The sequence below is a fragment of the Mizuhopecten yessoensis genome, unplaced genomic scaffold (assembly GCF_002113885.1).
Source record: "Mizuhopecten yessoensis strain PY_sf001 unplaced genomic scaffold, ASM211388v2 scaffold10439, whole genome shotgun sequence".
In the NCBI taxonomy this organism is placed as follows: domain Eukaryota; kingdom Metazoa; phylum Mollusca; class Bivalvia; order Pectinida; family Pectinidae; genus Mizuhopecten; species Mizuhopecten yessoensis.
The window spans coordinates 438,960-461,939 of NW_018408547.1; the positions used below are offsets into that span (position 1 = coordinate 438,960).

General features: G+C 36.7%; 1 protein-coding gene across 2 annotated transcripts in view; it reads right to left on the minus strand.

Moving 5' to 3' along the window:
- LOC110460575 (sodium- and chloride-dependent betaine transporter-like) overlaps positions 1-22,980 on the minus strand; it is a 67,496-nt gene that overhangs the window by 27,158 nt on the left and 17,358 nt on the right. For both annotated transcript variants that reach the window (XM_021513555.1, XM_021513556.1), the window contains exons 2-3: positions 11,061-11,278; positions 10,314-10,445 (exon numbers count right to left, since the gene is read on the minus strand). In XM_021513555.1, coding sequence (XP_021369230.1) covers positions 10,314-10,445; positions 11,061-11,256 — 328 coding nt within the window. In that variant the 5' untranslated portion in view covers positions 11,257-11,278. The remainder of the gene's footprint in view (positions 1-10,313; positions 10,446-11,060; positions 11,279-22,980) is intronic.

The window sequence follows — 22,980 nt, forward strand, 5'->3', positions numbered from 1 at the left end:
CCCCCCTGGTTTTATCGAGGTAAAACCTAAGCGCCCGACAGGGACAGAGCAACCTATCCCGTTCCTCAGCTCCAACGAAGGCAGTCAAAGACGGAATCTTAATCGGATCGGGCGAGAAGCCAGGAACCTGATTCTTAGCCATAAAGGCAGGATCAGTGAGAAGGGTAACGGCAGAGTAATTCCTGGACCATCGGAGGCAAGAGGGGTGAGAAGACAAGGCATGAATCTCACTCCTCCTTCGACCTGAGGCCAGGGCAACAAGGAATACCACCTTGTAAGTAACAAACTTCAAGGAGGCAGACGCTAAAGGCTCATAAGGTGCCCGCATCAGCGATTCGAGCACCAGTGGCAAATTCCACTGCGGAGCCAACTGCCGGACCCTAGGCCTGTCCAACCCAAACCCCCTAATCAAGGCAGAAAGAGAGGAGGACGAGCCTACCTCCGACCTACCATGAACAGAGAGAACACTAGCAATGGCCGTGCGATAACCAGCAATAGTGCCAGGGGCAAGATTGCGGTCCCAAAACAGCTGAAGAAGAAAGTCCGCAATCACCTGGACAGTAGCCTTGATCGGATCAACCTTCCTGCCGACACACCAATCACAGTAAATCTTCTATCGTGACTGGTAGACGGTAGATGAGGAAGACCTAATTGATCGAGCGATGTGATCTGAGACGTCCCTAGAAAAGCCTGCCTGAGCGAGGCCTCCTGTGATAGCTTCCACGCGTGAAGGTGGAGGATCTCCGGACGAGAGTGCATCGCCCTGGACTGAGGCTGGCGAAGGAGGTTCGCTCTGAGAGGAAGAGCCAGGGGCTCTTCCACCAGAAGCGACAAAAGCTCCGGAAACCAAGGCTGCCTCGGCCACAGGGGCGCTATCAGGAGGAGGGAACACTGATGCTCCCGAAACCTCTGCAGCACCCTTCCCACCAGGTTGAAGGGCGGAAATGCCTATGCATGCATTCCCTCCCAATCCAGAGACAGAGCGTCCACGGCCTAAGCCCTTGGATCTGGAACCGGAGTGACAAAAGTTGGCAACTGAATATTCAGTGAAGTGGCGAACAGGTCTATGTGAGGCCTGTCCCACACCTGACAAATTCACTCGAAAATCGAGGGATTCCATAGCCACTCAACCGGCCTGGTAGATGCTTGACACAAATTGTCAACTGCATTTCCTGACAAAGAAGGCTGGGGGCTGGGGGGTCAACAGAGCTGCTAACACGTCTCCGCGAGGGAGAGACCAAACCCCAAGGAATCCACGACGGAAAATCCCCATGGGGTTAAACCCATATCCCGGAGAATAAGGTAAAGGTCCCGCGGGCTGGGAGTGACCCCAGAACTGGCCAAACTGGCCTGCCTGAGACTGGGACATGGATGGTTGCCCGCAGGCACCCGTTTACCCTAAGCCAGGGGAAAACGGTGGCCGGAAACCCCCCAGGTTCCCGGAAGAATGAAACTCAGGTCCGGACCTAATAGGACCGGTTCTGTGTAACTGACCGGGAGGGTAAGCCTGACCAGCATTGGTGCCGGGATTAGTGAGCTGCGCGTCACTAATCCGGGTAGACACAGACAATCCCGAAAGAAAGTCTGTAGTCACAGCAGGACCTGAACCCGAAAGAACAGGCCCGGCACCAAGACTGTCCCCAACGACAGCACCACCTTGAATGCCGGGATCACTGACAGAGTCAGTGACCGGCGGCCGGTAGTCCCTACCCGAAGGCAAGCGCGAAAGCTTACGGGTGTTCCCGGCCAATTCGACCCTGGGCTGTGCCAAGCCAGGGTCGGGCTGCCCCCCCCCCCCCTACTCAAGGGAGGTCCTGGACAGGAAGGGCCACCCCCTGCTCACGAGAGGGATTCGTCGAAGCGAGACCCCCGAGACAGGAACAGAGACAGTACCACCAGACCCCAGAGGGCCGGTGGCACGACCCCTACTTCTCTGCTTCCCTCGCTTACCGGAAGAAACAGACGAATCTCTCTTACGGTAAGTTGAGGGTAGCTTTGGAACAATGAAGTTCTTGTCCTGAGATTTAGACTGTGAACAAAGTTCACAAGGCGAAACCTCACTGCAAGGACGACACCTGGAATAAGATGGTCCCGTTCCACAAAGAAATGGGAACACCCATGAGCTCTACCTCGTCGCTGTCCCGACCGAGACATACCCTCCAAAGCGATATAGTAAACAAAAATTTACAAGCAGAAAAACACGGGAAAAAATAATAAAAAACGATAGTACAAAGTACGCAACGTAGAAAGAATTTCACCCGTAATATAAATCAGAAAACGGTTAAAATAAATAACGTTTGCCGAAACAAACAACCGTCACCGAAATAAACAGAGGTCGGAAATTCACCCACGATAATGTCGGAACGTGGCACACCACCGGCACACGTGGAGTAAAATAACCGGCCGTAAAAGGCACAAAAATAATTTTCAACAACAATTAATTGTATTAACAAGGGCAAATGGGTATAAGGTACACAAACCGCGCAATAAATTGAGTTGACACTCGAACCAAACCGACAAAACAAAGTTTTGAAATGGAGCAAGCTCCGGGCGTCAGCAGGCGCCATAAAAGGAAGAGGAAGGGAGATCACTCCGTGGCTCTGTCGTCGAGATATGGGTTACGTCACGGTAGGGAGGTAGGGACATTTGAATCTTTTGTTTTTGGGCTACAAAGATGGGTGTAGGTATTGTATATGCATACTAAAGTTATGATAATTATTACTGAAATGAAAATGAGTAATGTATGAAAGGGTCATAATGTTGAGTGATTTTGGCGTCTGATGTTGTCTTGAATATATATCATACATTTTCACAAGAGACTTCTTGTCAGATAGTTGATAGATGTGGAACACCAAATCAGATCTGAGGACGATTTTATGTTTTTTAAACAGACCACGTGTCCATTATTGAAAAGGAAATCAAAACATTATTCAAAAAGATATCCAGTACTTAAACTGTTTCTTATCAAACCTGATCGTATATGAAATAGCTATATAAAGGTTCTGTGTCTAAAAACGTAAACGGTTATCTTTTTTTTCTAAATTGGTTACATCTATATCAAGATTGAATAACGCTTTGGGTGCTAAAAACAAAGAATGTTTTAAAGTGACCCCGTTGTACATTGTCATGGGACATGTACCCGACCTGCAGGACACATACGGTGTCGTACCAACTTACAACGTTTACACTAGTGCTAACTGACTAAATATCATCAAAGAAGTGTCTTCAACAAATATTATCAACTATAAAATGCATTAAACACTTGGTGTGTGTACCGTAGAACAACAAAAACCATCACTATTTCGACCGTCGCTTCATGTGCAGCTGATGGGAATATATATGACAATACGTAGAATTACCGATTCAAATTCGAAACTGGCCCTATATCATCGCAAGTGAAGATATTACATTTCTCATAATATATATCAATGCAATAAATATAAAACTGTTTATCACACTGATAATTTTGTAAATATACACCACGCTGCATTCTGGAGACGAGATACCAATGCAATAAAGATATAACCTTTTATCACACTGATAATTTCGTAAATATACACCACGCTGCATTTTGGAGACGAGATATCCCCCAATATAAACGTCAATGTTCACGCTATAGACAAGATATCCTTCTGTTACATGTATATATTAGATTACAAGATTTATTTTAAAACGAGATATCGGCCAGTTATATATTTAACATATTTATCTTGATGAAAAAAACAGGGTATTTTAGAACGGCGCAAATATGAATATCCTGGAATTCCAAAAGATCTGCCTAAGATATACACAAACGCTCATATTTTTACATATAATTAGGAAAAGGTATTTCCAAATGTAACTAAAAATATCCAGTGAAACATGATGTAACTTGATGTTGTGCTGATTGACTCCGAAACAGATAATTTATTTCCTTAAGTATTCCTGTCCAACTGCACTTTTCCTTTTCATTGGCTTTTCGCTTGTTTTTCGTAATTACAGTTACTTTACCCTATTTTTGCGTTCGGTATAGTTGCAGCACAATTGAACCAGGTCATTTCCGTTGACCAGGTAGCTCCCTTAAAACAATTGGTTAAAGCGAAAGCATAAAAAATTGAGGTGCATGATTCAAATCGCAGCCTAGTTCCCGCTGAACATTTACATTCAGATTACTGTTTTTCCCCCCTTTCATTTTGTTTATTTCACTGTTTTCACTTATTCAAAAAGTCCCCTAAGGTATGGCTTTCTTTTCGGAAGTGATTTATCAAAGGTATATTCATGTCTTAAAACACATTCTCTAATTCATAGCGTCAGGTTTTGCTTTTGTACAGAGGTACCTAAACGCCAATGGATCGCAATACACTACCCTTGTCAATCTACACTACGTTTCTATCGCCATTCTAAACGTAGGAAAGGACTGAGTGAACATGACCTGGCGCTAGCAATCCGTTCCGGATTTTCAAACATTTAAAAGACCTTTTAAATATTCATTTTCTCGCCATTACTTTACATGATTTCATAACGTCACATCGATCTTATTCATTGTTTCTTTCTTTCCTAAACTGGAAAACGCAGACTTCCACATTATAATTTGCTATAACATCACCGACATGATTTTGGTTCATGATATATCTAAATGGTCAACAAAAGTTTTGTTAGATTTGGTGTAAGAATATTTTAACTATCCGTTTTCTAGCATATATAGTATGTATGCTAGGATTAAAAAATAAAACAGTTTGGGACAGTTCTGAGGAGAAGTTGATTTAATTACACAGTCATATATGCTGTTGATGTTTTCCTTAAATAACAAAACTCTCGAGAGCTACGTCCTGTAAATTAATGTCTAACATTTCCAAAGTAACGTTTTTGTCGGAACACAGTATGCTTCCTTTTAATTTTGCTATATCATCGGTGTCTGCATTTTCTTATAAACACTTAGTGTCGCGTTTTGTTCAATGTTTGTGAACGTCGTGTTAAATGTTTGATTAATTTATTTTACCTTATTCACTCGTTATTCTGTCGACCATCAACTGTATATTTCTAATTTCTACTCCATGCCTATGTCTTACACAATCAGATATTTACTTTTCCAACATGATAGATATTTGGCCTTAATGTGGAAACTATTGACGAACCAAATCACAGCATTTTCAAGGACAGCATAATACACATTGGCGAACGCGCTGTGACAAAAGTAATATTCATATATCGTGTTATATATGAACTGCCTATCTGATAGTGGCAAGAAAAAGGCAACTGAGATATGATTATTTTTTTCTCAAATGAACATATTCATGTGAGTTTTCATCATTAAACATAATAAAAATGATTTTAATAATAATTAACAAACGAGATATCCGGAATAGGATGTTGGACAACTTTTATAGTGAAAACATCTACATGAGCCCTATAGGACATTCTTACTTTTTGAGAAATTCTTCATTTTATCTGGACGTCTGCTCATCTAATCCCTCGCGAAGACCATTTAAACAAAAATCTTTATCATGAACATTCTTTTTCCTTTTATTTTCCCGCTCAGTTCAAACGTTCATGATACTCTTAACTAAGATAACTGTGATATAACCTTATATATGTCGATTGCATCGACATATATATGTAACTTTTAACTAGCACATGTATTTTACTAGCAAGATTACCATGTTTATTTATATATCGATTGCGTAAATATGTTATTTTATCTAACACATGTATTTTACTAACAAGAGGACCATGTGGAAGATTAGCCTTTGGCTAAACATGTATTTTATCCTCAATAGATAAAGTTTATTATTACGTTCAGACGACCTGGCGTCTGCTCATCAAGTCTCGGGCGGCCATTTAAAAAAAAAGACTAATCAACAGATAAGAATAATCTATTTTATTTTAGGACCGGATCAGTACGGTTTGTTTAGTGGTTACTCCCATAACCTACAAAACGACGTCGCGTAAGTGTAAAATTTTGAACGATTGGAAACCGTGGACTCTACTGACGGAATGTAGCAGCCGTCAGTGGTCAAAAGAGCGTTTTTTGATCAATAAGTTACCAGGTTATTAATATACGTGAGGTATGTGTTGTGTTACAGCATAATTTTGTTGTCAGCACCTTAAAACTTCAGCACTTCTAAACGGTGACGGGGAATTCACACGTTTTCATACAGTAGTTCACTCTGCCCTACACCAAACATCTGACTATCTCTACAATATCCTAAATCTGGTGTCAGGGCCAGAGGAAACTTACTTTTTATCTATATATCAGCCACGACACATTGCCTTTTCTTTGATTCGTAATTGGTACTGTTCAAAACTAGGCTTTAAAATGACTTACTGTTTCATCATGAAGTTAATCCAAAATGTCTATGCATGTTTACATACATTTGGACACAGTGAAACAATGTTAATGTACAATACACTGTCTGTGGATACAACATATTTCCACTTAAGGTATAAGCTCTTCAGGTTTCCTTTAAAAATGCTAAAGATATTTAGTACTGCTAAGAATATAGGACTAACATGTAACATTATTACTTTTTTGGTATTGTAAAAGTGTTTAAGTTCATTTGAAAATATCCATAAATTTACATTGTTATTTTTTCTTTTCTAAAATAAAGTTTCATTTTACCTGTCACAGCATGACACATATTTTCAATTTACAATAAATATAGATCTAATATGTAATATTAATAGCTTTCTGGTATTGTTCTATAAGTTAAATTAATTTGAAAATCACCATACATAGTAATTTATTCCTACCTTAATAGATTAATTTTCCCTGTCCCTACAAGACACCTATTTGTGATGAAAAAACATTTGATTATTATAAACTTACCACAAACACTTTTAAGCACTTTTTTCTTTGGCTGGTGTAAGCGAAAGGTAGCTGGTTTCATATTTTAAGCACATGTTGTTTTTCGCAGGTGTGAAGATTTGACTGTATCAAAAGTTAAGATCTCAATATTGTACTAGAATATATACCGAATATGAAGAACCGATCATAGCAGAATGAGAAATATTGGCGACATTTGGCTGTTTGAAACCTAAGCGAAATAATTTGGGCGATCTAACTCTAGATATTAGCTCCCCTAACCTCCCCCATTTACAGTACCATAGCTGCTCGTGTATTATTATTATCTTTGTTTCCTCCTTTAAGAAGATTTTACAAACAGAATAATGTAGTTACAATGATAAATAAGATAATAAATGCAAAATCAAATAGATGGTAAGTCAAAATTAGTGCACAACATAGTTAGTTAACACAATATAGAAATAGGTGACAGTTTACAAAAGAATGCATAATTAATAATGTTAAGAATGATATACACAAAAGTATTGAATAGTCATTCGAAGTATGCATTAAGCATTTTTGAAATATGATTGACTAACGCCATACGAAATTCTGTTAACTCTAATGTATTCAGTTCATACGTTATATTGCCACCAATCAGTAGGTGAAATAATTCAAAGTCTGAATGAGAGTGTAAATATACGCTAAACATAAGTTCACATGTATTAATGACTTGACACCATAACTGATCTCGTAAGTCTTCTGTACAATCACATTGTAAAATTATGTGGGTTTATATATCGTTATACATTTGTCCACATTTATGACATAATTCATTTTTTTCTGAATGTCTTAGAGATGCAATCAATTTCATTACACTATGTATGGCTTCTCTGTTTTGAGGAAATTCTATTAACAATTTCCACAATATATGAGGAGCAAAATTATCATGAACAAATATAAATCTGCAGAGATCGCTGTCACCACTCATTCTCTCCTTCCATGCTTTTTCTTCATATAACTGTACATTATGCTTTACTTTCGCTTTCCATATACTTTTCACTAGAAATATTCCATTTGATAAACATACTTGTACTAATTTGTATAAATCATATTTCTTTAGAACTCTAATTACTTCATTCATAAATCCATTAGTATACACATTGGTCGCTATAACTGCCATAAAAGGACGAGTAAAAAACACAAGATAAGATATACAATTTTTCTCCAAGTTACATAATCTTCCAAACAATAATAATTTCTTGGTATCTTTGAATGCTTCTAACCTTAACCACTCTAGAAGGCATGTGCACATATCTGTATGGGTTCTTGTATGGAACCCTTGAATTGACTTTAAAATGAAACGTTGTGTTCTTTCTAACATTACAATTTCGGTTTTTGGAAGACACCATAATTCACACCCATATAGGGCTGAAGCATATACTTTTGATTTAAGTATTTTACTAATCGTTAAAGGATTAATTGCACATGGATGAGCACCACTCATAAGCTTATTACATGCGCGTACTGTACGTTCCATACTATTAAAATTATAGTTCAACATCACACCAACATGTGTTATATCCTAAACTTCTGGAAGAAGATGCCCATATAGATATAATTTTCATACTAAGATTTCGCTCCTTTTTTCTAGAGAAATACACTATTTTACTTATAACTGCAGAAAATGTGAAACGCCACTTTCTGCTATACGCTTCGCACATCTCAAGCATGTATTGTAAGCTTTTACGCTGTGTACTAACCAGACATATATCATCTGTTTGTGTTGGTATATTAATTCTTAAATCGGCAATAAGTGCACCCTTCCCACATTTTTCAAAACTGTCTAATAAACTGTTTATGAATACAAGATACATTTTGGCAGACAACACACTCCCCTGTAAAATCCCCCTCTCCATACGGATCCTTCATGAATTTAAACCATTTAATATAACACTACTTTTTATATCTGTGTATATTGATTTCAAAATATGCAATGTCTTTAAAGTGATAACGATCTCATTTAGCTTATACAACAAACCATCATGCCATACGGTATCAAATGTCTTGTCACTATCTAAAAAGGCTACATAAACATCTTCTTCTCTTTCTAAATTATATTGTATACATTCTTGCAGATAAAATGCAGTTAACAAAATGCATAGTCCTTTTTGATATGCTGATTGTTGCCTACTCGGAAAGTTATTACAATTAAGAACTGAATCTTATCTTTTAGCTAAAATTATTTCAAAAAAAATAAAATGACTGGTAACAGAGTAATTCCCCTATAACTATTAGGGTCATCTTTAGGTTTGCGTTTCCTTTGTGCAAAGTAATTATTGTTCCAATGGCATCAACGTTTTTAGGAAGATCATTGGCGGTGTCTCGCATCCTAAAACAAGGTCACAGTGACCTTCGTTGGATTGGTATGCTTAATGTTTCAATATTTGGAGATTGTTGAAATCTCAACCTTATGATCATATAATATACCAATTTTATCATTCATGTACCAGTCAATTGGATCTTCATTTCTGGTTTCCAGTTTAAAGCATGGAAACGGTTGCAATCATAAATCTTTGCTGGATATGAAAAGACATTAAAAACAATCGTGAAACTACGGTTGCTTGTGGGCCTGCTGATCCATTGGGATATATAGCGTGTTACAAGTAGAGATACTAATGCTATACAATACAATTGCTGGGGGGAAAAGGTGTTACATTTATACTACCCTAATGGTACCAGGGTTAAGCCCCTGAACCTAGGGATTTAGTACAGCATCCTAAGATTTAAATAGTTTTCAGATTCCATCCCTACAAACTATACATGGCCATACTCCAGTCCTTTAAATGGGGGCGTTATTATTTAAACACTTTTTTCCTGACAATTCTAAACATTTCCAATGCACTTGGAACTAAATATATATTTGATGACAATATGCCATAATTAACAAAAGAAAACATCGATTTGTCTGCCTATTGTCTCTACATTAAATTGATTTGTTACATTTTTTGCCAGTGAAATATCGGATTCTATCAACCTGATTAAACTGATATTTTTTACACTGTGACAAATATCAAAAGTGATATTTTCACAATGTGAAAATATCATTTTTTGGTATTTGACCAATCATAACGGTATCTTTTAAATCTTTTAATCGATGCATATAAAGGCAACGATTATTTGTTCGGATTCAAATGAAGCGACGGTAGAATAAATGGCTGTTATGGTAAATGTTTGCTGCGCACTCGTGAAAAATATTAAAATCTTAGCCAAACTCATGAAATGTATTTGTTATTACTGAAGACACCATTAAATATCCTCTATGTATTCACTTGGTTTAGTCACTTGGTTGCTGTTGCCCACACGGAGAAAATTAAATAGTATGTGTTGGTTAGCTCGATGACATAATTATTATAAGTATAATAACATTTTTGTAATTAACATATAAACACACATATATGCCCTTAAGGCCTTTCTGCCTTCATGGGCGTATTTAAACGGACATTATATGTTCCTTTGATAAAATCACAACATTCATTATTAAATAACTTACCTTTAAGCAGTGGACATATATTCCAGACAACCATTGGACTTTTTCCAGAGAACTGACCCAAAAGCAGCTCGAGATAATATAGAGGAAATCCACACGTCACCATGAAAAATGTGAACGGAATAAGGAAGGCTCCTGTAAGTACAATAAATAACAAAAATACAAAACAAAAAGGTTTAAAACAAATTCTTTAAAAGAAGTTTAATAAGGGAGGCCATGGTAATGAAGTTATGATTCCTCCTTTTCACGCCCCTCCCCGAGCCCTCCCCGAGCCCTCCCCTTTGTAACGCTTTGACTTTCTATCACGCTGTTGCAGCTTGTTATGTTTGTCCATGTTCTGTATTTATACAAACGGCCCATGTTTGGTATATACTTGTCTTGATAACTAGAAAAATAGAAAAGGATAATGAAAGGTACGAGTGTTTTACAATTTGCTTCTGTCTTTTTGCAAAAACAAAACAAAATTTGATGACACATATATATTGAATTTTGAGCAGTTACTGAACAGACTTGTTTTTGAATATGTGACATATCCTAATGCTTTTGTCCTATGTTCCGACATATATTGAACTTGTGTACAATATGATCTCGATAAAGTGCCAAAAGTGGTATTTGCCTATTTGCTTGTCGCTTACAAATCCCCATGTCAAATAATTTCCTTTGCCCTATTTGTCTATCTCAGCGTATCGTCAAAACCCTTTAATGGGCCTTTCTCATGATAAAGCAGAAATATGCCAATAATTTACACACCTCCACCGTTTTTCATACACAAATAGGGAAATCTCCATAAGCTTCCCAGTCCAACCGTGTAACCTATTAGGGAGAACAGGTACTCGATCTTCCGTGACCACACGTCACGCTGAGGAAGGGCCTCAACGTTTGGCGATTTCTGCTTATCATCGTTTAATAGACTGAACTGCACTTCCTCGTGTGATTCTCGCAGCATGGTTTCGGCCGTTGTATCAGACCTACAATAGGATTACCAAAACATACTTAATGCTTTATAAAGACTAATAAGTTTAAACTTATCCAAGCGTGAAACAAATATCAAGTAAAAATTGTTGATATTTTTGATATGAAAATGATATAGCAACAGCTGGGCTCTATTAACGGGCAAACAATCAAAACCGTGGCGACATGTGCTTAGAACTCGATTTCAAAGCATAAAATATAAGTGATATTTCATTTACAAAAAAACAGTGTTTCGAATGCCAAATAATTAAAATAATTTGAAGGGAAAAATAGTCTTGATCCACAAATCAAATTATAATTTCTGTTTTGAACTATTCTTCAATAAATATTGTATGAAAGCTTAGATTGCACTTAGAAGCATATAACATCAATGTTTGCAGGTCTTTGATGGTCAGGTTTCATGGTGGATAACGAACCAGCTCTTAACGTAAATATGTGGGTCATGTCAATAATTGCAAGAAGAAATTTCGAACACAGTTTATGTTGGCTCATAGTTTGTTTGAAATTAGTATATCATCATTATTTACAACCAAGCATACCTAATTTCGAAACAGAGTAAAATTTAATAAGCGATTTTGTATGCCTAATCCAATTCATTCTAATTAAGACATTCCTTGTTCAGGAACAAGAAAGTTTCTCCTTGAAATAAAAAGCATGAAATAGAAGCCGTATTGTTCGATTTGGTTTATGCAGTTAGATATTCTTGGTCTAATTCCGTGTGACCATACAACACACCAAATATAGCGTGCACACATCGTGCATACATCGGTGATACAGCGTAACCGTCATGTAAACAAACTTTGGCGTGGTTTGTAATTACGTGTGTGTCGGTGTATAGCTTCTCTGTATCAGGTAACTGACATTACACATCTTGGAGTGTCCCAGTAGACGGGAACGTATTATACCCGTGTAGTTTAGAAAAACCTGACAACACAATTTTTCAATTAAATAAACGTGTATACAGGCATAAATATAGAAACCTATAGATTTGGCAGATATCTACGACTGAAACACCCGCTATTTTTTTAAAAACTACCCGAACGTAGGAAACTAGGGTTGGCATCAATAATAATAATAATAATTCGAGGTTCTTATATACCGCTTTATCGCAACCTAGTTCGTAGGTCGTCTCAAAGCGGTTCACAAATTATTATCTGTGGTTATAGGGCATTTGCAACCAGCCAACATCTTTCTCAACACCCTGGGGAGCATACAGACGGAGCTGCCATTTCGGCGATAACAGCTAGAACTCAACAATTCTTACACTGCCCAACCACGTACTCATTTACAGCTTAGTAGACTTGAACAAGCGGAGTAAAGTATCTTGCTCAAAGATACAACACAGTGCCGTGCCGTGACTCAAAACCGCAACCCTTCGGTCACGAGCCCGGTGTTATACCACTAGACTACCGTGCCTCCGTGTCAAGAAAGAAATGAAACAAATCCACCACAGGGCTAAGGTCAGACACTTGAAGAGAAAAGACGGCGATGTGCAAAAAGCTTATAAAAAGGAATAAAGCAGTATATGGCTTATTTTAATCTCAAATCAACTTTTCAAAACAAACAAGTGAACAACCACCCAACCCTGTTATTGGGTTAATGTGAGAAGAATAACTTGAAACTAAATCACTTTCTTGATTTAATGTGAGGAGAAATCCAAACATATCAAACATGGATACGAGATTATAAAAAATAATTTACGAAGAAAGAGCAGCAAGTTAACACTGGAAAAATCGCTAAAACGGCGTCGTCAAAAACGGGTAGCTTATCCGATGCTGCGAGTTAGGCCTAGCAAATCCTCTGCCTTTTGAATTGTGTTACCAAATCTCAGGACAACTAAATATTGTCTTAAAGGTTGTGGGATGATTTCGACTTCGTCAATGGAAAACGGAAGTGATACCGAAGTTAAAAGGATTTAGTTTTCTACCATTTAAACGAAATAATGTTCACCGCCATGAATGCAATGCCAAACTATGTGTTTTGTGTTGTCAGGTCCTTGTTTTGAAGAGGTATAATTGACACTTTCCGAACAAGACGCATCTAATTATTCAATATTAATGTAAAACCAAATACTGGTGTGGCATGTTTTACGGGGGGAGATAAGTCCCATCAATGATTATTGAAGGTACACACATATGTCGGCATAAATCACTGAAATCCAACTATTTCAAATAGTTTTCACAATATTGCTTCGTTAAGTATTTGTACATTCTAGTAACGCTATTAAATTATAAATAGACAAAATGGCTGTATGGTGTAGTCTCTCTTGATGTTTTTTTTTAACAACGTATGACTTATTTGTGAAATGACGTGTTTCGTTATCGTATTTCTAGGGACGTGTTAAGTGTATGGTACAGGGTGGTCGACTTCACTGGAGTCCTACATGTATCAGTCCCCGAAGGTGGCCCTAACTTCGCAGCTGAAAATTATTTTTACATGGTCAATGGAAGTGTATGAAATAAATGTTTAATACTAAAAATGAAGTTGTAACCGTTGATTTGTAACGTATTAAAGGGTGGTACAAACATGGCTCCACTTTTGACGGATTTCTGCATATGTTTCAACTTCAACTTTAATGACGTACTCGACAATACATTTTGAAGGAAATTAACTCAACACTTTTCAATTTTTAAAAAGCCTCTACAAGCAACAAACAAATAAATATTTGACATGCTTCGTCATATTAGTGTTTGTTCGGAGAAAGGAATTTTGTTTGTCACATGCGGAGGCTTTCATTTCTGCATACTAACTATCCCAAAACACCATGTATTAGCTATTTCTTCATAGCAACGCAATTTTGGTGTTAATATGCTATGCAAGCGCATTGGGAAAAATCTGCACCAGGCAAGATAGCCACAATTAATCAACATGATGATTTAACAGAAATTGGTTAATAAATTCGAGTTGAATTTTCTTTACTTTTTATGAGGCCAAAACTGACCCATAACGCCCAAAGTCCTTTGTAATAGTGGCTGACTTAATTAGAAATGTACACTATTTGGTTAAGTCTGTATGCCTGTTGTATATAGTTGCTCGTTGTTTTCCCCTTAACAAGTTACCGTTGCTTGTTTTTGTAATATATCATACTGCATATGTTGGAGTATATATATATATATATTTAATACTATCGCTGAAGATGTATCGCAATCACAACTTATCATCTTATGACGAAGCTTCATTATACAGTACAGTTTGTCTGTCGCACCATTCCAACGACAATGTAGGCTTATTTACAGGGCTTTATCTAATCAGTGTTAACTGCTGTTACCTTCCTATTATACAAAAATCGGAAATATTCTACACGTTGATATTCCATTTTTTAACATTAAATAAAACTAAGCTCCTCAGTTGTGTCCTTGCAACCGTTAGCCAGTCATGGAGCCAGTATATGTATATCAACGACAACAGAGTATTTTTCTGCTAGTACTAATCAACGTCCCGTAAACGTTGACCTCAACTTAAAGACATGCACATCAGAAGATTTAATCATATTTTTTGACCGTTATATTTTTTGTAAAACAAACGAATATGTATTTTAAAGTGGCAGGATCTTTCAACAGAAGTTCACGTTTTGATATCACACAGTTACATAGTTATAAAATCATGAAAGATACACTGTACATGTAACAAGCAATAATTCAGGGAGAACACTGATATACTCATAATTGTTTTATAAGATATAACCAAGTGAATAAATAGTGATCCGTGACTGTGCAATAGTGTGTATTATACTTACAATCAGACAGAAACTGCACCAAACTGTTAACACACCACGCAACATGTGTGAGCATGGTGCGTCAATTCTGGCAATGACGTTTTTTAAGGTTTTAGTATAACATATCAAATGTAACACAAAATGCTTTAATCAACGGACAGTATGATGTCAGTGCTATACATGCTAAATTATGCGTGTCATCTGCAAACAGGTCTCTTTCGTAATATTTGTTCTAATATCCTATTTCTAAAACCCCTCAACTCATCTGTATGTACGTCAGATGCAAATCTGTCTGATGACTGGCTTGATTTCCCTTAATCTCATGCAAATATCAAGCTTTGGCTTTTTATAAAAAAAAAATTGTCGATAGGACGATCGTGCTTACGGTTGGTAAATATATTTTATAACAGATACTGTAGTTCTTTCTGTCGCTCTGAAAGTGAACCATGCATAGCTAAGGACTAAGGAAAACCTACATATAAAAATTTGATAAACGTCCGTATAGTACTTCATGAGAAATGTCAAAAACAAGTAGTTATTAAAGACGGATGCTATGCGGACCATGGATAAAGGGCGATTTAAACTGCAAAACAGTTACTGATAGTTGGCTGAAATTTTATTTGACCAAATTGATACTATGACGAATTTTAAAGGTACGATACATAGCTAAGGACACACGAAAACTAGTTTTTTTTCCAAAACTGAGAACGTACTTAGTGACATAAGAATTATATAAGAATATAACTTTTGCTTGCTTGATATGTAATGTTGTTTTCCTTACCAAAATAGTCAATATCAGCTTTTAAAAGGAATCTTATGCTATTTAAATAACAATATCAACAAAAATCTTGGAATCCTCTCTTACCTTTCTGAAAAAATCAACATCAGATTTCAAAATGAAATTTTGCCAATAAAAATAATATAATCAACGAAAATCTTAAAAGCATAGCTAACCTTCGTCGAAAGCAGTATGACGCCAATGGGTCCGTTTCGACCTACAGTAAACGTGACCAAAGTGGATACATACAAAAACAAATCTATTTCGGTAAATTCGGATACGTAAACCAAGATCTAGTATAGTCTAATGTTGCCCATAACCAGCAGAAACAACTCTAGGATATCTGCGGTACATTAATGTGTACAGGACGTCATATTGGCACGAAGGATCGGAACGCCCATCATTGGAGACTTTTGTTAGACGTACAGTACAATAAGACAGATGTATAAGGACGGAATGACGGACGGGCGACAGACGATGGACGAAGGGTGATTAAAAACAAATAAACAAAAGTAAACAAACCTCAAACGTAGAGCAAATGTTTTAACAGGTTATTGCGTTCCGTCTTGAACAATATCCGTAGCCCAGATAGGTAAGAGTTATGGTAATGATCACAATATAGTTTGAGCCATTGCTCGGAAGAATTAGTATCATATTCAACTACAGTGTATGTTATCAACATCTTGTTAACAAAGTAATTATAGTTAAATGTCAAGGTTTTTTTAATCTAATCTTGTAGATGTTTCAGATCAGGAGAGCGAAAATTATATATCAGGATAGTTATGTGTAAACAACTTTAGCCAACGCAAAGGTGTAGTTTGTCCCATAATTTGAAGCTTGTGCACGTCTATGTACTGCCGTAATGTAAAGCAGTATAGTCCGTCATTGAAGGACAATTAACAAAGTGATGTTGTACGCTGATAGTTCAATACAGCTAAATTATGAAGAAACAAAACACAAAAACATATTTTAAATGTCATATTTAATTTTTGTTGATGAATGCATATTGTTTAGATATTAAATTTTCTGACGCTTCATCGCGGAAGAGTATCTAGACGCAGTGCGCAGGACCAGCTGCGAGTCTACGGCAGCCATCCTTTTACAAACTCGAAGTGGAGAACCGCAAAATTTCGAGGTTCTACATCTTCCGGAACGTGAAGCTGCAGTAATTGAATGTCGAATTAGACAGGAAACTAGACGTGGCTTTAATAAACGAAAAGATTTGATATGGCAGTTGGCCGTTTAACTGCATTTCATATATGATGTCACCACATGGATGTGTGATTCACCGTATTTGTACTGGGGGTTGACACTGGCACAAGAGCAGCATAATGAGCATCGTCGGATACCCACGGTTGATTTCGCTTCGGTTTTTTTTTCCATGATTGAGCATGATTTTGTTTGGTTTAGTATTGTTAAACGTCCTATCAACAGCTTTAGTCATTTAAGGACGGCCTCACCTGTGTGCAAGATGCATGCGTGTATTGTATGCGTGTGTGCTTTTGGAGGCTGCGATATGTTCGTGTTTGTCTCCTTGTGATAGCGCGGGACTGATGCCGACTGTATAGTGCTACCTCACTGAAACATACTGCCAAAGACACCAAGCAGTACAACCCACCCGGTCACATTATACTGACAACGGGCGAACCAGTCGTCCCACTCCTAAATTGCTGAGCGTTAAGCAGGGCTAAAAAAACATGTTTACAGACTCTGGTATGTCTCGGCCGGGGGACAGAACACAAAGGCTTCCTTACATGGGCGAACGCTCAACTAGAGGCCAAAAGTGAGGCATTGTCAAGGGAGACATTAGGAAGAAGAAAGTTTTTTAGAAAGTAAGATCCCAAATTTAGTCGCCTCTTACGCTCATGCAATGGGGACAGCAGGTACAATTCTTACGCCCTACCTGCAGGGTGTGATTGAGCATAAACTTTCAATGCTTTTCTGCAGATTTTCATCCCCAAATCTACATTCGTAACATTGCAGCTCCATTTGTAAAATGTGTTCTTTGTATCTGCAGTGATAAGGACAAACAAACATTTAAGTGATTAAAGTTCCAACCGCTCAATCGCTTTGTGCGAATATGCAGTCCCCACCGTACAATTTTACAAATTTGCGTCCAATGTCACAACCGTACACAGTCGTAGGTTACGGAGTGTCCAAACCGCACAAATATAAATCTAGGTCACCGGTTTAAAATGCATATTTCTACTTGTTTGTAGGACATTTTGCAACAAGTTTAAATCATCAATAATCGTTTAAGGCTTCTCAACATATACCATGGGTCCATAATAATACATTTTTGAACCCCTTTTAAGAGTAAATTAAAACTCGACAGGGTTGTCCACCTTTGAGAAGTCAAAATTTTCCTGTATTAAACTTCTTTTCTTATATAGATTTTTGAAAAAGGAGTAAATGGCATAGTAGAAAATGCAAATAAAAACTATATGTCCGTGTGTTAGTTTTTGTGCTATGATCGGTCAAAGATACCAATTTAACACCACATGTGATTTTAGGTGACTTTTTGGTTTTGACCATTTGCAGAACAAATTCATACAATTTCTTCCAAGAGTGTTATCTGATATGTATGAATGTTTATAGAATTGATGAAAATATTATTTTTTAACTATGGAAGTTAAATTTCTTAATCTTATTCTTTTAACTCAGAATGCCGATTTTAGTTACCCCTACTCCCTATTTTTTAATGAAAAAATACTATTTTTTTTACCATTTTAGCAGATTAAACGCTTGATATAAAAAGTTCTGCAATTAAACTTTTTTAATATTTAATGAATTAAAAGAAAATGTGTTTCTCTTTCTAAAACATCCACAAAAATCGTGGGTCCGTGTTTCTTTTTTTGTCGCATTATCATTTGTGTTATTTTTTTTACCATTTTCGGGGTCAAAAATCAACAGTGCTTCAGTTACACTAAATATGTAAAAAACATATCATTAATGTATAATTTTCCAGTTTGTTGTATATTATTTTTATCCTATTAAACATTATAAAGTTGTACAGCAAAATTGAACCTGCTACAATTAAAAATGGCTACACAATGACAATTTAAGTGATCAATCTAGTGTCAAAAAAGGTGAAATTTTGGCTTTTTTTGAAGCGCAAAAAAATACACATTAATACACATTTTCAAAATGGCCGCCGAATTGGTTATTTTTTTTTTTTTTTTTTTTTTTTTAAATTCTACAAACAACAGGCATCTAGTTTTTTGGCAAATGTTTCAGTGCGTGTTTGCTAAAAATATTACAAAAACCCGTTACACCAGATCAAAACAAGACTTGAACGTGATTGAAACCTGATTACATCCTTAACGTCCCAATTGCCGACTCCGTCACCTTGCACACACTGTACTTTAATATAAATACTTTTCTTGAGTGGAAGTTTAGCATTTCATAACACTCTTATATTTTTATTTTATTTTTCTAAAAAGTTTCAAGTAGAAAAATCGAACATATTCTGAGAACTCACCTTCTACTTGTTTTGGCATCCGCCATCTTTCAAACAGTCTCAAATTTTTTCAACGTACATGTTTCACTACAGTGTACCTGCTATATCATGAGTGGAATGGTTTACATAACATGAATGGGAAACGGTTTCCCTTTATATTTTATCAATAAACACTGAAATAATGTCGGCCGTATATACATAATGATGTTATATAAGATAAGGGGGTGGGGGGAGGGGGGGGGGAGGTAGCCTTAGAAAGCATAGGGAGGATCTTGGATGGAAAGTATGTTTCAGGTTAAAAGTTCATTTATAGCCACAACAGTCCGTTCTTAAAATAAACAAGTCACAACAGGTAATACCTCACCTTTTTTGCATGACCGAACATGTCCACGGTGAGAGCGACATTGTGTATATATACCAGGCAGACATGTAAAGTCACCACTAATGGCTCAAGAGATCATCAATCGGATAGTCACGGATGACCTCACACTGACATGTATATCACACAGTAAAGTAGACTGTCGTCTCGGAATTACACAAGAAATCATCGTGAAAAAAGTCAAAGGTGAGCTGAAGATCTGTTTAAAAGAAGACCGGAAGAATATACAAATAACAGGAGACTATGTTAAAAAGATACTGTTTCTATCGGAAAGATGACAGTGTATATGCGATTTTATACATTGACATGTCAGATATTACAACAGATTGTATCCGCCATACTTCATATCACATACGACCAGTACATCAGTCTATGATGAAATGTGATGATCGATTACAAACGTTCCAAAACTGGCCCAAACAAATACATCAGACTCCACACGAACTCACCCGTAACGGATTTTTTTTATGCAGGACAAAGCGATAAAGTCACCTGTTTCATGTGGCGAGTACATTTAAGCTCCTGGACATCCTACGATTCCGTCTAAATCGAGCATAAAAAGTGGTCGACAGATTGTGTGTATTCACAAATGATGATACCGTAGAGTTTATGCAGATTCATTTTTTAATAACCTCATACCATATTAAGAACATTTTAAGGACATGGGAGTAGGCCTTCCGCGAATTTTAAGGTAATCATTGTGCTTGTTTCAGAGTGTTATAAAATGCTAAACTTCCACTGAAAAAAGTATAAATATATTAAAGTACAGTGTTTGCAAGGTGACGTTCCAGTCTCGTTTTGATTTGGTGTAACGGGTTTTTGTAATATTTAACAAATTATGATCAAGTTTATTAGCAAACACGCATCTGAAAAATATGTCAAATTTTGTGTAGCAGGTTTTGCTGTACAACTTTATAATGTTTCGTATGATAAAAATAATATACAACAAACTGGAAAATTATACATTAAAGATATATTTTTTTTTACATATTTAGTGTAACTGAGGCACTGTTGATTTTTGACCCCGAAAAAGGTAAAAAAAAATAACACAAATGATAATGGGACAAAAAAAGAAACACACGGACCCCCAATTTTTGTGGATGTTTTTAGAAAGAGAAACACATTTTCTTTTAATTCATTAATATTAAAAAAGTTTAATAGCAGAACTTTTCATATCAAGCGTTTAATCTGCAAAAATGGTAAAAAATTATATTATTCAAATAACATTACATGTACCAAGTTTCAGATGACGTGTGACACTGTCAATTGTAATAAAATAATAATTCGTCGATACTTGGTAAACTGTTTCAACTATCAAACAGATCCTTCGTAGTTACAGGAATTATAATCATACAGGTAACATATCATCTTGTGTAGCTTATTTCATTCTGACTTTATATGGTACTGTTAAAGATATTAGCTGACGAAGCGTCGTTAATTGTGCCGATCAATCAATACGACAAGCCATCGATTGTAAAAAAAAAGAAGACACATTTCGAACAGAAACTTGCTACACATGTGTGTATAGGTTTATGAATAAACTATTGTCTGCTGTCGCTTACTTTATTTAGTAGTTTTAAAGACTGTGTCGTCACTTTAAAAACCTTTTCGTCACTTTTAGAATTGAATATATTTCGCCGAATGTGGCATAAACGTGCAGAATAGTTCACGGTAAAAACATCAACTTCGTTTGTTTTAAAACATGTATGAACAAATTATATGAAGTGATATTAATCACTGTTGTTGGCCTGGATGGAAGCATGCAGAGGATTTTTATGTGGGAGGCAGGACGAGCAAAATAGCATATACCTTTCCACGTCCAATAAACTGCGCTATCCGACCGTCCATGTTGACGGTAAATTTGCTCCTGAATATTTATCTACTATTTCTTGCGTAAGGACTAATTGCTTTTTCTCACACAACATCCCTGGATACACAACTTATATTTGACTGTTGAGAATAGCCAGTTGTATTGGTTTTATATGGTATTTGAGAAACAGACCCATCCCTTATTTGAAAAAAGAAGGCCGCTAAAGCCTAGGTAAATATACTGCGAATCAGTTCAGGTTCAGTCCCCTTACTACTCACCCCCATCTAGCTTTTCTTTACCCTACATTCCTCTATCAAGATCTCCATGTTTTAGTGATACGTGTGGATAAAATTACATTCTATGTGTCCATAAATAGCTAGGACCACATGCCGACGGTGTTTCGTTACAATAGCTTCACTCATCCACCATGGATTAATGCCATTCTAAAATATCACAACTTTAAAAACGCACATTGTAGCTTTACTGTCTTTAAGGTCCCTGTAACATTGCCAGCATGTTTTAACTGCGCAGTAGAAACTGTTTTTCCGGCATGACAATAGCTTTGATAAATCTTGTATTAAACGAAACACATTCTTTGCAGGGCTGAAGGTGATACATGTATAAACAAAGTCAGATCACCAACAGTGTTCTGAGTGTAAACAAGAAAATGCAGCAAAGCTGCTGGACACCAGACCTCCAGATGAAAATCACTTAGTGACAGTCCAACCTCCAGGAGGGATTGGTCCTGTACACTTGCATTTATTCTTCGTATATTAAGGGCATTCATTTTTTTCGGAATATTCTGTTTACGGTCAATATCATCACATGTTGCACTTTTTTTCACTCAATGATTGTACCAGTCGGAGATAATATACATTGGAACTGCAAGTTCAAATGTCAACTATTTGGTAATAGCGTCATCTCTTGAGTGAGAGAATCATAAACATGTAAACTGTCACGATTTTTACAAAAAAAATATTTACCAACATTTTCCGCTCCCTATCCGCACTATTCGTGTTCTGTCATATTCATAAATAATATAAATAGAAAAAATTCAACTGGAAAAAAATAAAAATATTTTTTTTCCGTATTTTAATATGTATTTCACTCGATACAGTAATTGGCATTCCGTTTACCTTTCAATAATTAGTGTGAAGAGTAAATGTCATGTAGACCAACATTGGTAGATGGAGATATACATATTTACTCTATTTATTTTACAAAGATTGTGGAACAAGTAATTTCAGTTTTTACCTCGTAGGGCAGGAGGGAACCGGAGTATCCGGAGTACCCATATTGTCGGGCAGATGACCCGATACCCTTTCACCTTGTCAGTATACCTTGTCAGTATAATTTGACCCGGAGGAATGCAGTGTTGGATGCCTTCGGCATGATGTTTCAGTGAGATAGCACTGTAAATTCGGCATCAGATCGACGCTATCACAAGGAGGCAAGTACACCAACATACCCTGTCTCCGGCAAACATACACACATGCACGCTTACATAACACACATGGAGGCACGTCCTTAAACTACTGTAGCTGTTAATAGGACGT